General features: G+C 40.5%; 1 protein-coding gene across 1 annotated transcript in view; it reads left to right on the top strand.

Moving 5' to 3' along the window:
* Positions 1-1291: 1291 nt before the first annotated feature.
* LOC117371597 (contactin-4) overlaps positions 1292-17372 on the top strand; it is a 32757-nt gene continuing 16676 nt past the window's right edge. The window contains exons 1-10 of the mRNA XM_033967296.1: positions 1292-1346; positions 6746-6869; positions 7090-7265; positions 8527-8622; positions 11604-11807; positions 12960-13062; positions 13146-13330; positions 13477-13619; positions 13729-13858; positions 14121-14271. Of these exons, the coding sequence (XP_033823187.1) occupies positions 1292-1346; positions 6746-6869; positions 7090-7265; positions 8527-8622; positions 11604-11807; positions 12960-13062; positions 13146-13330; positions 13477-13619; positions 13729-13858; positions 14121-14271 (1367 nt within the window). The remainder of the gene's footprint in view (positions 1347-6745; positions 6870-7089; positions 7266-8526; positions 8623-11603; positions 11808-12959; positions 13063-13145; positions 13331-13476; positions 13620-13728; positions 13859-14120; positions 14272-17372) is intronic.

The following is a 17372-nucleotide window of genomic DNA, read 5'->3' as shown; positions in this document are numbered from 1 at the left end:
TGTTGCTGCAGTTTTATTCTGGGACAGCGTGTTGAGCACTAGACTGTGTAAAAAAGTAAATATGTTGAAATACAAGAGTAATGTTGTATTTGGCCAAGTGCTTTACTCGCTGGTTGCTGCTGTGAGCCACTTTCCTTTCTTTTCACTGTTTTTCAGAGATAGTGTACAAGCAGCACACTTAATATCAGTGTCTGTGTATCTGCTGGTAGCAAGCCCTTTGGCACTGGGTCTCGGCTCTGTTTATTTGGTCCAATGAATTATTTATGGGACAGACATTTACAGGGAGTTCCAATGTAGTTCTATTCGCAGCATCATGTAGATCACATTGCTTCTTGCATTCTTATTAAAATCTGAGTTTCACAGTATATTGCACTTTGATCATACCCCATTATCACTATAAAGCAAAGTTAAGGTCAGCCAGAATCTTTATCACATCTATTTATGCTGGTTGGTTGTTAGCAAACACAAATAAAATGATCGGTTTTAGTTTGGTTTAATCCTGGTTCAGTCTATGCACGAACGCTGGTATCAGGTCCAATCTCCTGTTGCATCCTGAAGTTCTAGAAAACTAGAGCTTATGTATCATTAGGAGTAAGGTCAGTTTAGTAAATCGTAGGCTGGCTGTTTTCAGAACAGGATGAATGTTTGTCTATCATTTTGTTTCATAAAATAACAAAAAACATACCAGAAACCCAGTCTCTTGCAGTTTTAAGTCCACAAACCATCATCCGACTCATCCTGAGCTTTTCTGCACTCATGTCGTGTTCACTACAAAGGCTTGGTTACTAAAAGGCTGCATTTATTTATTTATTTTTTGTCCATTCCCAGTGCTGACAACCTTAATAGTGAGCTGGAAAGAAAGTTATTGTTTTACAAATATAGACATTTTATGTGAAATCAATAATGCATGGTAAGTCCACTTAAAAGCCTCTTCACTGGGATCAGTTGATATTCGGTAGATGCTTAAAACTGAAAAGAAAAAAAAAACCTGTAAAACTGTAAATGTAAAAGTTTCTTTGGTGCATCGCAAATCAAAGTTTTGCTTTTTGTTTTTTTCTTTTTTCAACCAAAATCTCTACCAAAATAAGTGAATATAACCAGTTACATTACATCTTAAATGATTTTTTTATGCTTATATGAAATGAAACAAAGTACTTTCCAATAACTGCCCTAACTCAGGTGTCTTCTTGTTTCCTTGCAGAGCTGCAGAGAGTCAGGTCCACCCTGGGAACCTCATCGCAGTCGGGCGCTGGATGGGAACAGGAACCGGCTCTGACCTTGGGAAGTGAAGATGTCGTTGCCATGGGAACTGTTAATCCTGCTGTCATTCAAAGCGTGCCTGGCTGGTGAGAAGTGGAGTTGCCCTCGTGACACACGCCTCATATGCATAATGCGTCTCAAAGGAAGCAGGACTCATGTTCAGTCCCATGTTAAGGTTATCATTTCATTTCAGAGAGAATCACTGCAGTCCCACGAGAAGTGTAGGAATATTCTGCAGCAGGTTTCTTGGAATAATAGCCAGGTAGATAGAGGAATACTCCCATGAAATTCCACGCAAGATCCAACTTTCTGCTGACCTGGGCTGGCAACGTTACCCACTGTAATTTAAAAAATGACAGATATGATTTGGGTGACTTTTTCTTGTCTTTTTCGCCATAACCTGTTGCCACTTTAAAAGCACTGTCCATGCCCAAGAGAATATTGGAGATAATTCCCTGAAACTGTCAAAACATTTTAACATTTGAACGGCTTTGTCCTCTTATTACATGTCAGCATCGTAGAAGAGATTCTCAGACATTTTATCACTTTATTTTAGTACGCAATTACCGAGCTTTACACCTAACAGTCGCCACTGATATAAGCTAGAACGCCGCAAGCTTATAAAAATTCACACCAACCATTTTTCTACCACACTAATCTACTCTATTCTCTGCTCCCAAGAACATAGCGCAACCTTATATACATCTAAGCAGAACACGCCGTGCATTTATAGCAATGGTAAAATGTGTCCAGAACAAGTACAGGATGTGCGTGCAATTAGTTACAAAATGTCTACAGTACTTATGGCGTTCTTGGGATTGTAAAAACTTAGTCCAAAAGTGATTCATGATTTTTTTGTTTGTTTCAAAAACTGAAGAAAGTAAAAATACATAAATACAAGCTATATTTCATGTTAAATATCAGTTTCCAGACAGTTATAAATGACATTGATTGTGTAGAACAAGCCTTAAATACCATCTGATACTTCATACTTCATCATTATACCCAGAGACCCTTAACGGTTCTTTTTGTGTTGAGAATACGCAGAGGTTATGCACGATGCCTGTACTACATACCTACACACAGTTAACATTATAATACCACATTTGTATGCATTCCCATGAAACCTAATTTTGGTCTATTTGTTTGTGTGTGAAGCGTGTGTGGGCGGTCCTACTGTTCTGTTTCAGACGGCCTCATTCTCAACCACAAACCGCGGCTCAGTCAGTTCCCAGGTGCAATAGCCCACCTATTAAAGGTTCATTAATTTGTTTAATTTAAAGGACACAGCTAGTCGAGTAAAAATGAAGCAACTCCCCGGGAGGCTGGGGGAAAACAAGGCCCTTACCTGAGGCACACACTCCCACTCTCATTAGGAGGGCGATGATGATGGTGATGTGGGAGGGAGCGCTCTTCGTCCTAGTCAAGGTTATATGCAAAAACAACACATTTGTGAGGTGGAAGTAACACATTATAGAGTACTTGAAAAACAGTATATCTTTTTCCAGTTTTATAGGTATAATTTAAGACATCTTCCATAATTCATCCATTCTAGTTAAAGAGACACTATGTAACATTCTGGAGGTACCACATCACCTACAGGATTCAATGGAAATAGAAAGAAAAAACATAATGCTGAATATTCTCAGTGGAGATAGATAGGTTTTATGTTATACATTGAAAGATTACAACTAAAGGAACAATATTCCCATGCAAACAAGCAGGAGGAGGCCCTCCTCCAGGGAAAATAAGTCAGGTTTGTGGAGATGCAAGCCCACTGAAAGTAAGGATGCAATAAACACAACAAAAATGGAAAAAAAAAGCTTTTATTTGTGCCTATTTTTGCCTAAAAAGTATCATTCCATGGCTTTAAAGTAGAGGTATTGTGATATTGTCTGCTACATAGATCTATGACACCCGTGAGTCATTGTTATATCATTGTTAATGATCAAAATGTTATATTTTGGACAGTTTAAATCACTATATTGTTCTAAATTGACTTAATAACAACAAATCTGCTGACTTACGGGTTGGAAAATTGTGGAGCCCAATGTGAGCCAACGTCGCCGTAACCATCATCACAACAAAGTGCCACTCTGCCAGACCATGCCGTTGGCTTCTCCCACAAATAGCTTCAGATCACTCTAGTGAGAGGCTTTTTTTTTCCATTCATCCATTTTCTTCCGCTCATCTGAGGCTGGGACACGGGGGCAGCAGTCTAAGCAGGGACTCCCAGACTTCCCTCATCACAGGCTTATCCTCCAGGCCCTCCAATGGAACCCCAAGGGGTTCCCAGGCCAGCCAAGAGAAATAGTCCCTTCAACACATGCCCAAGCCACATCAGCAGCTCCTCTCGACGTGGAGGAGCAGCAGCTCTACTCTGAGCTCTTCATGTGTGACTGAGCTCATCACCCTATCTCTGAGGGAGCACCCAGCCACCCTGCGGAGAAAACCCATTTCATTCTTGTCCTTACGGTCATTACTCAGAGCTCATGACCATAGGAACGTAGATTGACCTGTAAATCGAGAGCTTTGCCTTTTGACTCAACTCCTTCACCACAACAGTCTAATATGCATCACTGCGGACGCTGCACTAATCTGCTTGTCAGTGTCATGCTCCATCCTTCCCTCACTTCCCTCACAAGACCCTGAGATACTTGAGGCAGGGACTCACCACCCACCCGAGAGGGTAAGGCACCTTTTTCCATTCGAGAACCATGGCCTCGGATTTGGAGGAGCTGATTCTCTGCAAACTGCCCCAGTGGACGTTGCATGTCCTGGCTCGAAGAAGCCATCAGGACAACATCATCTGCAAACAGCAGAGACAAGATCCTGTGGTCCCAAACCGAATCCCTGCCAGCCCCTGGCTGTGCCTAGAAATTCTGTCCATAAATACAATGAAAAGAACCGGTGACAATATACACTGGGAACAGGTCTGACTTACTGCCGGCAATGCGACCACAGCTCCTGCTCTGGTCATACAGGGACCCGTCAGCCCTTAGCAAAAGGCCCCGGACCCCATACTCCCAGAGCACCCCCCAAAGGACAACATGAGGGACACGGTCGAATGCCTTCTCCAGATACACAAAACACATTTGGACTGGTTGGGCAAACTCCCATGAACCCTTGAGAACCAGATGGAGAGTATAGAGCTGGTCCAGTGTTCTGCGACCGGAACAAAAACAAGACTGCTCTTCCTGAATCCGTGGTTTGACTATCGGTCCGATTCTCCTCTCCAATACCTTGGAATAGGTACTCGTCAGCTGCCTCAGGAGTCCCACAAGCCAACAAGGCTCGATAGCCTTGCCTTTACTTCCAGTGTCCACCACCGGGTTCAGGGGTTGCTGCCGCAACATGCACTGCAGACCTTATGATCACAGTTAATGTCCCCAGCCTCCCTCGGGATCTGGGAGAAACAAGTGCAAGTTGAAGACCCCACTGACCAAGGGCTCCATCAGAGGTTCCCAACAGATCCTCACAGTACACTTGGGACTGCTAGGTCTGTCCAGCTTCCTCTTCCGCCAGCGGATCCAACTCACCACCACCTTTTCATTTTTGCCAAAATGGCTACACGACACTGCCAAATCCTAAAATTGTAGCAGTTGGCATGTACTGGTGGTGGTGAAAACGGGAGTAGGTTGGATCTCTGACATAATGAAGACAGATGAATAAAGATTACTCAAATATGGACGAATTACTTTAAATACAACTTGTACTTGGATATGTATTATGTATTTATCTTTGTGGCTCCATAAACATGTACTTCATCAAAGGTCATTAGGTCTGACTCAAAGTTCGACATAAGCTTTACTCTTTTAATTTGGTCATCAAATGTCTAAACCCCGTACAACCACCATCAAACAAATATGTACTTTAAATTATTATTTCAACTCTTACTTCTTCCATATAATTGGACAACATGGCTTTCTCTTTAATACCAGCGGTAATAATACCACCAGAAATGGCATTGAAGAAAGGCACAATACACTGCTGTTGTGAATGCGTGATTGTACATCTACAGGGGGAATGCTTGAATTTCACGGGACTAATTAGTGCAACACCGGTTAATTACTCTTGTGTATTGATAGTTTGGCTGGAGCAAACTAAAACGGCAAGCTCCACTGAGCCGAACACAGGCGCGAGCTGCATATAGACAACTGCATTAGAGGCAACGCAGTAATTAGATTCAGCCAAAGCAAAGCAACACCTGCAGTGTAATTACATTATCAATTCTTTCATTTTAACAGCACAGACAGGTGTAAAACTAACACGCCTTTAAAATGATAAAAAGTGTAATGTTGCGTAAAAATGTGGGTATGGTTGTAATTATTAACACCCTAAATAATCATTTCTACAATAGCTTTATATGTTTCATTTATGTGCACTATGCCAGGGTTCATATTAGGATCTATTTTCATCTAAATGAGCAGGTCAAGCCATCAGACCGAGTTACAGATCATGTCTATGGAGACGCAATCCCACTCACAGTAAAAATAAATCACTGAACTTATAAAGATTCGGCAATCTATTAGACAGTGTCAACAAAGGATTTTATTAGATTATGAGTCAGTTATGGCACAATAACAGTGACAAACAAAATATCACAATGTCTGTTCTCGCATATTTTAGAAAAGTGAAATCTTTTACTTCACTTTTTGGTCTGTACAGAAGTTTGGTCTCCAGCGAGAATCAGTAGAACTCAAGTGTAAAACCTCCTAAGTCACGGCAAATTCAGCGCACAAATTGTCTAAGTCTCTTATTTCTGTTATACAATATGGCTGTATGTTTTTTTTTTTTTTTACAATACATACTGTACTTATTGGCAGCTCTAATAGAAGTCACCATGACAGTAGAGTAAAAAAAACAACTCAACAAACGCAGCAGAAGTCTTGAAAAATTTCTCAGCAATTATGGTACAAACAACAAACATGAAACACCCATAATTGAATATATGCCAGATTTATAAGTTTGAATTCCAGGCAAAGCGATAATATCCTTGGAACAACTGGACCCTCCATGAGAAAAGTTACTTAGTGAATCTGTAATTGTAACTTAGGTGCAATAAAGTTGAAGATATACATCAGAATCAACGCTAGCTACAAGTGATGTTGGATATGTATGTCCACAATGGCCTCTGTTGTATGTTGTGTACACTTTTCATGCATACACTTCAACTTTAAATACAAGGAATAAATCATCAGGTTCAAACTTGTGCTTTGTGCTGTGAATGCCAGCAAAGCTACTGTATCTGGTGGGGGTTATCTTTGGTTAATTGCTCTCTCGTCACTGCACATTATCTACATTGTGACACAAACACAAGAGGCCTTATTAAACCTACAATCCACTCAAAGAGCCATGTTGGCAGCTAATTATATGCTTGTTGGCTTTGTGTACTGTTTCCTGACTGCTGAGTGATTTATTTTTTGCATTAATTCAGTGTCACTTGTTCGGCGCCATTGTAACAGCTAATGTGCTTTGTCGACAGAAGACACCCGCCACGGTCCCGTCTTCACCCAGGAGCCCAGCGACATTGTGTTCCCACTGAGCAGCGATGATAAGCAGGTGTTTATTAATTGCAAAGCGAAGGGGAACCCACCTCCGCATTATAGGTGAGTGGAAGTGTGGCCATAAAGGATACCAAGTCCATTTAAGCTGCTCAATGTGTTCTGCAACTCATTTTTATGTCAATTTACTCTAGCAGATTTAGAAATAGAAGGCTAACGTTACCATCACAGACTACTTCAGGGAACAATAGTGGAGTGCTAAAGTGGCTCTTCAGCAAAAAATAGTTGTGCAAGTTATGAATTCATTTTGGATATGTGTGTGCAGGTGGAAAGTGGATGGAAGAGAAATAAAGCCAGAGTTGGAGAGTCACTACAGCTTCGTGGAGGGGAATCTTCTGATCAATAATCCCCATGTCATCAATCACGGAGGAGTGTATCAGTGCATCGCCACCAATACTTTCGGCACTGTGGTCAGCAGAGAGGCCAAAGTCCAGTTCGCATGTGAGTTTATTTAAATGTCACATGTCAAACGTGTGAGGTTGACAACACTGAAGTGACAAAGCCAAAGGGTGCGAAACAGACCAGCCACACAGAAACGTAAAGGGTCGAAATTAGACCGGTAACTCTCAACTTAACCTCTTGCGTAACAGTTGTGAGTGTTTCTTTTTAAAGTTGCGTTTTGTAACTTTTCCGGCAGAAGTTTTGCAATCTAGTCCTCTCCATGGGAATTTTATTGCTTGGCTTAGGACACATGTGTCAAACTCAAGGCCTGTGGGCTAAATGTGGCCCGCTAAGTCATTTTATGTGGCCCTTGACAAGGTAAATTAAAAGGTATAACTGTCTTAAAGTATCAGTTTATCAGAAGATACACAGTTACACAGTCATTTTTTCATATCTATGCAAATTCTTATGCAGTGTTTGTAACTTGAATAAGTAATAAATACAGCAACAGTTAATTAACAAGATAAAAAAATAGTTACATTTATTTTACATTACATTTGGTTACATTTACTTACACTTACTTATACACTTTACACTTACACTTACTTATATTTATACTGTCTTACATTTCCATCTGGCCCTTTGAGAGCAACCATTTTGCTGATGTGGCCCTCTGTGAAAATGAGTCTGACACCCCTGGCTTAGGATGTTGCACAGAATGGCATCAAACTACCTTCATTTTATTCAGTTACAAGTATTATTGTTCAAAAATACTTCACTTTTCCACAGATCCTGGCTTAGTAGTGTTGCTTACGTCTTCATGCAGTTTAATTCTAGACTGTGGAACATCCCAGACAAAGCAAAGGCTGGATTGGCCAAGCTAAAAAGTGGAAAACAGCTGCAAACACACTAGAACAGATAAAGATAGTTAAATGTCTTTCCTGATAGTCCATGATCAGATCCTTGCACTCTGGGAATTTCCTATCTCTTGTGGTATTTGTAAGACCTGCCATTGATGTCTTGATATGTCTCCCTGTTGTTTTTTTTTCTCTTGTGTGGTAAAGCGGCATTTAATTAAAGGTGAAAGTAATATCTCCAGCTCCATTAGTGAAGAGCTTTGTTGTGTGCCCTCTGGCCCAGCTCTGCTCTTTATCTGCTGCATCTCACACTGCGATATTAACAGGGGGCTCTGGGCCAGGCTCAGTCTGAACACAGGAAATATTCTGTTCACTCAAGTGCCCTTCTCTGCGTTTCACCCTCAAATTCACTTTCCCCAACCTATACGATCATTAAACCTGTGTCTTCATTTTGTATTCTTCAGTTTTGCAGAACTTCAGCAGGAAGGCGAGGAACACTGTGTCGGTGAGGGAGGGTCAGGCTGTGGTGCTGCTCTGTGGACCCCCGCCACATTATGGAGGTAAGACTGAAGAAGTTATACTGTAATAGTGTGCCCCAACTAAAACTCCTCATCCTCAACATATCACAGCGTGGGTCAAACTGCCTGATGTTTAAACAGTCAAAATATAAGTTTTACACGGTCATCAAGATAACTTCCTTACTGCGAGACCTTTTTATTCTTCAAAATAGTGCTTATCTAGTGAATATAGTATTCGAAGTATAGTCTTAATTTCATAATAATAAAGCTTGATTCGACAAAGGTGCAGGTTAAAGTCCGTTCTTTCATTTAGGAGCCCCATTGCGTTTTAAAATGTTTGAAGAAGTTGGAAATTAAATCTACATAAGAAGGCAGATAATAATGAAAGGAAATATATATATAATGAGAGGCCGAAATTAGTTTCCTCCGCAGGGTGGCTGGACGCTCCCTTAGAGATAGGGTGAGGAGCACGGTTACACGGGAGGAGCTCGGAGTAGAACTGCTGCTCCTTCACATCGAGAGGAGCCAGCTGAGATGGCTTGGGCATCTGTTATGGATGCCCCCTGGATGTCTCCCTGGGGAGGTGTTCCGGGCATGTCCCACCAGGAGGAGGGCCCGGGAGGACCCAGGACATGCTAGAGGGACTCTGTCTCTCGGCTGGCTTGGGAACACCTTGGGGTCCCACTGGAGGAACTGGAGGACATGTCTGGGGTGGGAGAAATCTGGGAATCTGCTCAGACTGCTGCCCCTGTGACCTGGTTCTGGATAAGCGGAAGAAAATGGATGGATGGAAAAAAAAAAAATATATATATATATATATATATATATATATATATATATATATATATATATATCTGCCTATCTTAAATGTTTACTATGTTCCTTTTCTGGATAAGGGTCCGCTGGAGATTTGTCTCCATGGAAATGTTACTGTATTGCCTGGGATGTCCCAGGACAGCGTTAAATTGGTCTATCTCCATGGTGACAAGGAAGTGGCACCAGTAGGTCAAGTTACAGGTCAGATCTTTGGTGATGAATACATGTTTTTTGCGCTATTTTTGAGCAATAAAAACACCTAAATTAAAGAAAAAGACATATAGATACATTTAATATTGTATTGTGGAACATTCCAGGCAGAGCAAAAACATATCCATAAAAATTAACAGGAGCTCCTCATTAGAAAGGTTCCTTAAATACGCGACATGGCTCATTTGATTGGTTTTGGTGAATTGGTAACTATAATGAATGTAAAAGTGAAGCGTGTATAAGGTGTAATCCACGTAATCCTAATTGGGACAGGCTCACACTCGGTTTGTCCCGGGATTATCAATATTCCCACAACTCGAACTAACTTTCACAATGTCTTTTTTACTTTACAACCCGTCCAAACTTCAGTCTTATCTTTTAACCATAGCTTGCTTGACTGTTCCTTCTCCAGTTTCACAGCCACACTTCATAACTTTATAGAATCCGCGTTCCCCACCCATCTGCTCCCAGTGCGTTGTTCCTCTCCTCCTCCTCGTCCTTCTCTTCCTTGGGTACGTGCAGGTTATCAGTGGCTAATAAAGTGTTTTGGTGGATAGAGGGGAGGCTTTATCCAGTGGCACAGCTGTGAGCCGGCCCCGCGCTTGTCTGTGTGCTGCTGATTATGAGCTCTCAAAGTGGCCCAGACTGCCGTGGCCACTCCATGCCCACCAGCGCAATTTCACGCCAGCCTCCGTTCGAAGCCCAATCCTGCACACACATGGGATTCCGCACTTTAGCAATTTGCCCTCCAGTCTTCCCGCCTTCTCTCTTTTAAATTCGCTTTATTTCTCCTCCCGAGTTCAATGTAGGATAGAAATTGTACAGTAGAAATGTTTTTGTTTTTGTTTGCTCTGTCGTGTTTCTACATCAGTCTATAGTTATTTAATCTATATCTAACCAGTGTTTGATTTGGTAAAATGGGGGCACTTTGAAATGCCAGAATACAGTAAAACTATTCATTTTAAGATATGGGAAATTTCCCTTTTTTTAATTGTTAATGTGTCAATACATGTAACCATAGAACAATAATGTGTGAAAAATCCCACCCATCACCAGGTATAAACAGGAATTTTCCGTGAAGCATACATTATTTCTCTTGGCACTTGACACATTTTTTGTACTCTACTGCTAATCCTTTTTAATAAACTTGTATAGATATGCTGACATGTACCCTATGTGCTATAGGAAGTCATTATGTGTTGACCATGAATTACCACCCGCCTGTATGTGGTAATTCATGCTCAACACATAATAGCACAGCAGTCTGTGCACACATTTGTGCACTGTTCTGTTGCTCTGAGACCGAGGTGTATGATAGTCTGACAGGTCTTCTGTCATGTGCCTGCATTCTCTCTACTGTCATTTTAATTTGCAGTATTCCCTTCAGGGAATAAGTCGGACTGTGTCGTGTGTGGACAGTCAAAAGGCCTGATGGCACATGTTGACTTTAAAGTAAACTACACTCATATTGTTCCTACGAGTCTCACCCTTCATATGTGCATCCACTGCTCCTTTTAGGTTATGAGAACTTGTTTACTCTCTTTCTCATGGTTCCTTGACAATTTTCAGAAATCACACCTACTCTTACATGTGTGAAAACTAAGCAGAACTTATTGCAGTTTTCATACATATCATTTTTTCAAAATATATATATTTTTCAATTTTATTCAATTTTAAACATAAAAACAAATACTTTCTGTATGTCTTATGTGTTACTTTATATAAGTCTTTGCAAAGTCTTTGCAAACCACATTATGGGACATGAATGTTTTGCTAATGGAAAAAAATGAATGACAAAAAATAACTCTTTCATGTGAAACATGAATACAGATATTATACAATAATTATACAATGTTATATATGAACAAATATGTCCCTGCAGTCCAAATTGACTGTCATGTCTCTGCTTTTCAACTCTTGGGCTACTATAATTTATTCTACAACCTGATACACAAGACACTTACAATGTCCCTCTCTGCCCTGCCTCTGTGTCGCAGAGATTAAGTACTCTTGGGTTTTCAATGGCCAGCGTGGTTTCCTACAGCAGGACGCCCGGCGCTTCATCTCTCAGCGAACAGGAAACTTGTACATCGCTAAAGTGGAGCCTTCGGACCAGGGAAACTACACATGTGCCGTGAGAAACATGATGACCAATACCAGTGTGCTGAGCTCTCCCACCCCAGTGGTCCTGCGCAGAGACGGTAAGTGAGCACGGCCTCTAGCAACATATAAAGAGAGAACCAGAGATAAATGACCTGTCATCTCTGTCTGACTGTTTGTACTTCTGCTGTGTCTTTTGGACCAGTAAACCCATTCGAAATATAAAGAGTCAGTTATGCAAGAAAGCATACCTACAAGCATGAAAGCACACATTTGGATAAGCAGAGGCAGAGTGGTTTTCCTGTCAGAATAGTTTATGCCTATAGATTTCACACGCAGAGCCAGAGAAGTAATCTGAACTCATCCATCCGCTGTCCTGTACCACATCATCAAAACTGTTCACTGGGCCTGACAGTCACTCACGTTCTTAACTCTACAGAATGTCAAACACACAAGTATTCTTCACGAGGGTTAAAACAATAGCCACACAAACCAAACGTATCTCTAATATCTATAAACACATTTTCTGTACTTTAATGAGCAGCTCTTGATGTCAAAATAAGTCTGTGTACCATTTGCAATTATAAAGTCTTTTCTCATCCAAGATTCAGGAAGTGCTTGCTTTGCATTTTAGTTGTTGTCCGCATTACCGTGACTGCAGTGATCTCTGAAAGTTGTGAAAACACTAAACTAACTCACAACTTTGGACATCTGCAAGCCGTTTAAGCTTAGTTCTGTTTTTCATATTTTTAAGACAGTAAAAATCAAGTAAGCAACATTAACATTTTTTTTTTTTTTATGTTGTTTTTATTTATGTTTTTCCTTGAAATAAGAAATGTCTGGTTAATCCCTCAGTCATCAAGGTAGGGTCTAGAGTGAATAAAAATCGGATACTGTCAACTGAATCTTTTTTAGGAAAGAAAAATATATTTCACTGCTCATGTTAATAGCTTCTTCAGTTCTGACAGGGTTCTAGTTAGTCCTTGCCTAAAATATCTGCCTGGCTGGTGGACTAAATTGAGCCTAACACACCCTAGTTATGTTTATAGTAAGGAGTCAGGAGAATCATTTAGGTGTCACCTACCTACCCAAAGGTGTGAGCCATCAGGTGAGTTATAGTTTGTATAATTGTTCATGGGTTTGCAAATCCTTGTATAGATTTACAAAGGCTTCAGTAAAAAGCGTTAAACAACCCTGTTTTTGGTTCAGGGGGATTAAATGTATGTACAGATGTTGTTCTCTTTGTCATGCAGCTGTGATGGGTGAATATGAACCTAAAATCGAGGTCCGTTTCCCTGAGACTCTCCATGTCTCCAAGGGATCTTCGGTGAAGTTGGAGTGCTTTGCCTTAGGAAAGTAAGTGCCCTCCGATGACAAAGTGTGTGGACAGCTTTTGTTTCACCTGAGGTACCACTGACCTTCTACTGTGACCTCCACAGCCCAGTGCCGTCCATCTCGTGGAGAAGAGCTGACGGAAACCCACTACCTGGCAAGATTAAAATCAACCACTCCAGCGGGGTCCTGGAAATCCCATACTTTCGCCCTGAGGATGCGGGTGTGTACGAGTGTGTGGCCCAGAACAGTAGAGGTCGAAACGCCGCCAGAGGACAACTCATGTTCTACGGTATAATTATGTTTGTGCTGCTTCGACTGATTATTGATCTAAATAAATCATGGAAATAACTCTTTTTTTTTAAAACTACTAGAATCTAATGTCTACACTAAAACTGAGGAATAGCTTTTATTCATAAAAATGGTTCATTTCAACAGATGTGGAACATCTGCATTGGACTCACACTCTTAAAGACACACAGATGGCCATTGATACAAACCTCCAGTGGGAATGTAAGGCCATAGGGAAACCCAGGCCTACATTCAGGTGGCTCAAGAACGGACAGCTTCTGACGTCACAGGTACGCTCTGTGGAGAGAGCCTGTCTTATAGTTAGTATATTAAATTCAAAAATGGGTTACCTCACACTTGTAAATGCATGTAGTCCCACTGAAGTATCCTTTGTTGCAGGGCCGACACTATGTAGATTCTGGGACTCTGTCCATCTCTAGAATTACCCTGTCAGACGCAGGCATGTACCAGTGTGTGGCAGAGAATGACTTGGGAGCTGTGTATGCCAGTGCGGAGCTCAAGGTTGTTGGTAAGAAATGGCGTGTATTTACAATCTATAGCCTTCAAGTAAAGAAACCATATGAAGTTTCTGTACTTCTGTATTTGCAAATATATTTAGATATAAGATTGAATGATGTTTTTTTATTCAGGGATGCTTGGGGCTAGATTTGGGACATTAAAACACATCATAAATTAAATTGTTCTCATCAGCCAAATTGGATGATCTTTAACCTCTCTGGTGTTGTCTTTTGGCGCATCCCAAATGGAATGACTTTTGTTTGGTGCATCAGCCTCCCCCCCAGACTTCAGCCAGCGGCCTGTCAGGAAGTCCACAGTGGTGCAGAAGGGAGGAGAGCTGCTCCTGGAGTGTCGGCCCTCTGCTTCCCCTCGGGCTCTGGTCTTTTGGTGGAGATGGGGCCAACTGCTTAAGGACACTGAGAGGTGAGCTACAATATAAATACAATAAAATGATATGTGTATATATATTTATAAAATGTATTTATTTAGTTTTCTTTTTTTAAAGGGACCAAGTGCCAGCAAAGGAGAATAGTATAGACTTTCTTTGTTTTTCTCTGTACTGAGTTGTGTTATGGGATTAACAGTGCCATAAGCAGCTTTTAGAAAATCCACCAGTGCCTGAAAGCAAACCAGCACTAATTACTGTAGTTACAAACGAGGCTGAGAAATTAAAGCCACAAACACAGTCTTGCAACACATGCTTAGAATTTAATACCACATTAACTTTGTGTAATATTTCTTAATGCAACATGCTTTCTTGTCCTCATTCTATCCTCTTCTATAAGGCTCTGACTTTAAAGGTCCTGTACTCGATTTTTCCCATGTATTTGAGCCGCATTTGTCCTGCCCCAGTATAAATATAGTGTCTAAACAGCTCTTCGGGTCAAAATATGTCTAATGTCTGATAAGTAGAAAGTCTTAGCATGCTATTTGTTGTTAGCTTTTGTCTTGCTTTGTTTGAGAGTTGTGAAAATCACTTAAGAACTTCATTGTGGATTGTGAATAATTAGGATGCTCTGAATGTAAGTGAGGAATGACTTTGGACCACTGCAAACCATTTAAAATTAAGTTCTGTTTTCATGTTTTAACTGTGAACTATCAGGTACAGTAACTTTACTGAAGCATATGAAACAGCAGTATGTGTGAAAGTGTTTTATGGCTCATAGAGGAGGATGTACAATAAGGCTCCTGCAGTGTTGGTTACTGTGTGAAAAGCAAAGAGAAAACAGTAAGAAACTCCCCCTCTGGCTCTGGTACAGGAGGCACAGGGTCATGATTTAAGGTCAGAGGCAGCGAAATCCTTGGCCTCAGTAGAAATGAACTGAACAAGCAATACCTAGTCCAGGCACAGTGAGGAAGCAGCTTTCATAAAGTGCTTGTCATGTAAGTTCTGGAAAAAGAGGAGACTGGCGAACTGTGAAGACGATAAGGTTAGTGTAGTCAAATGCATTCGCAAGTAAAACAAACCATCGTTATTGCATTTCCTGCCTTTCCTATATTTTGCATCCTTCACTTTCCTATCAGTCATATAGTACACATCTTATATGTGCTGCTGAAACATTTCTCTCCGAGTAATATGTTTGGTTAGCTCTATACACTCAATTATGTATTCTTACACAAACAATTCTACAGATTCCCCAGAGTGCAGAGCTAAGTACAAGCACAATGTCATTGCTAAACGATTTTGCCCCCCTTAAACCCCAATTATGAATTTCTATCGTTCAAAGCAGAAATCACAGACATTATACACATAGTTAATTAGAAAAATATATTTGTTTAATTGCATTAGCTTCCAGTGAAGCCTCAGATTTCATGAGCCCATGTGATCATATATAGACATAAAGAGTTTATCAAGAATCAAACAAAATATTGTTTTATTTCAGTGCCCCTGCTGTGAACAACTTGTGTAGATAAATAAAAGTGTGCTATGCTATAATCTGCGTGTGTGTGTGGGTGTGTGTGTGTGTGTGTGTGTGTGTGTGTATATATATATATATATATATATATATATATATATATATATATATATATATATATAAATAAATAAATGACACAGTGTGATCTGATTCTGCCTCACTAAACAAGAATCAGGAAATAAAGGAAATAAATAATATCCCGCTTTAAATAAAAAAAAAAAAAACATGAATTATTTGTTCGTAAGATGATTGAAATCAAAATTATCATTGATAATTTGACAGTTTACATTTACGTTATAGTTCATCATAAGTAAAACTTCATAAGATTTCCAGATTTAGAAAGTAGGCCAGAAATGCTTGTGTTGATACAAGTCAACATTAGTTGTTACAAAACAGTTCAGCTCTTTCTTTCTTCTTATCTTTGCACATCAATGAACAGCCACATTTCCATAGACTTACCAACCTGCCCCAACATGTGACCGTCAAGATTGATTCTTTATCATATCCTCTGTGGCTGCTCACAAGGAAAACGGGAAAAATTACCCAGTCGTTTGCCAGGCTTAGTGTTTGGACAAGAAAAGCAATTTGCTGTGTGAATTCCGTCTGTAACGCAGATAGTTCTTTACGTTTTGTAGCTGATTGGCCTTCGGGTCATGTTCTCAGTGCGCCTCCATCACTCACTGTTTGATTTTTTTGTCAATAAATCAGCACATAGCACCATGTGTCAGACATGCTCTCTGGGTCTCCGCTCAACTCGGCTGGATGCATATTTATTCCTGGGGCTGATGTGAAATTGTTTGATTTCCAAGGCGGCTGCTTGCTGCATTACACTGTTTGATTTAAATCCAAAGGTCACACATAAGGGCATGGTTCTATATTTTTTGAATGTGTTATCTGAGGGAAGGAGGAGTGTTTAGGGCAGGGGACAAGCAAAATATGACCATCAACACAGCATGTTTTCTCACTGCTCTTGGATGAAGTGTCTGGGGAGACAAAAGAAAACAACCAACATGGATGTGCTAGCATTGATCTTAATATTACGCACACCGGCTAACAGTGAAACTTGTTTTAAAACATGTGATAACAGAAAGAATGACAAGAGAGTGGTGAGATCAGAGCCCTTATGATTAGGGCTGCAAGAATTATTGAAATCAAATAAGATCAAATCCAATCGCAATTTGAATGGACACAATTAGCAAATTACTAAGGCTGCAATTAAGCTTGATTTCTGCTTGACGCGTCTACCAGGGTCAGTGCAGCCAAATTTTTTCATGCACGTCCCTCTGCATACATCCGCACAGACCCAAATATCCACGTCAGCATCTTGGTAAAAATTTTAACTACGCAGACGGTCCACGTAAATGAGTGGGATTCCCTAGTAGCTCGTTTAGATTTCTACTGTCAGCAGCCGTATGGGTCAAACATACTACTAAATACTGCCCACGTTTCCTCTGCCTGCCCGTCTAATTTCCACAAAGAATCTACATGTGGAAAGTATAATCAAAGCTTTAGACATTTTTTCCGAATCATTTAGCCCTACGTTTGACCCCTAAGTACAAGTTTGTTTTGTGCACTATGTAAACTGCATTTACAAATGTCATACTGGAA

Source organism: Periophthalmus magnuspinnatus, chromosome 5 (assembly GCF_009829125.3).
Source record: "Periophthalmus magnuspinnatus isolate fPerMag1 chromosome 5, fPerMag1.2.pri, whole genome shotgun sequence".
In the NCBI taxonomy this organism is placed as follows: domain Eukaryota; kingdom Metazoa; phylum Chordata; class Actinopteri; order Gobiiformes; family Gobiidae; genus Periophthalmus; species Periophthalmus magnuspinnatus.
This window is presented reverse-complemented; position numbering and strand designations above follow the sequence as displayed.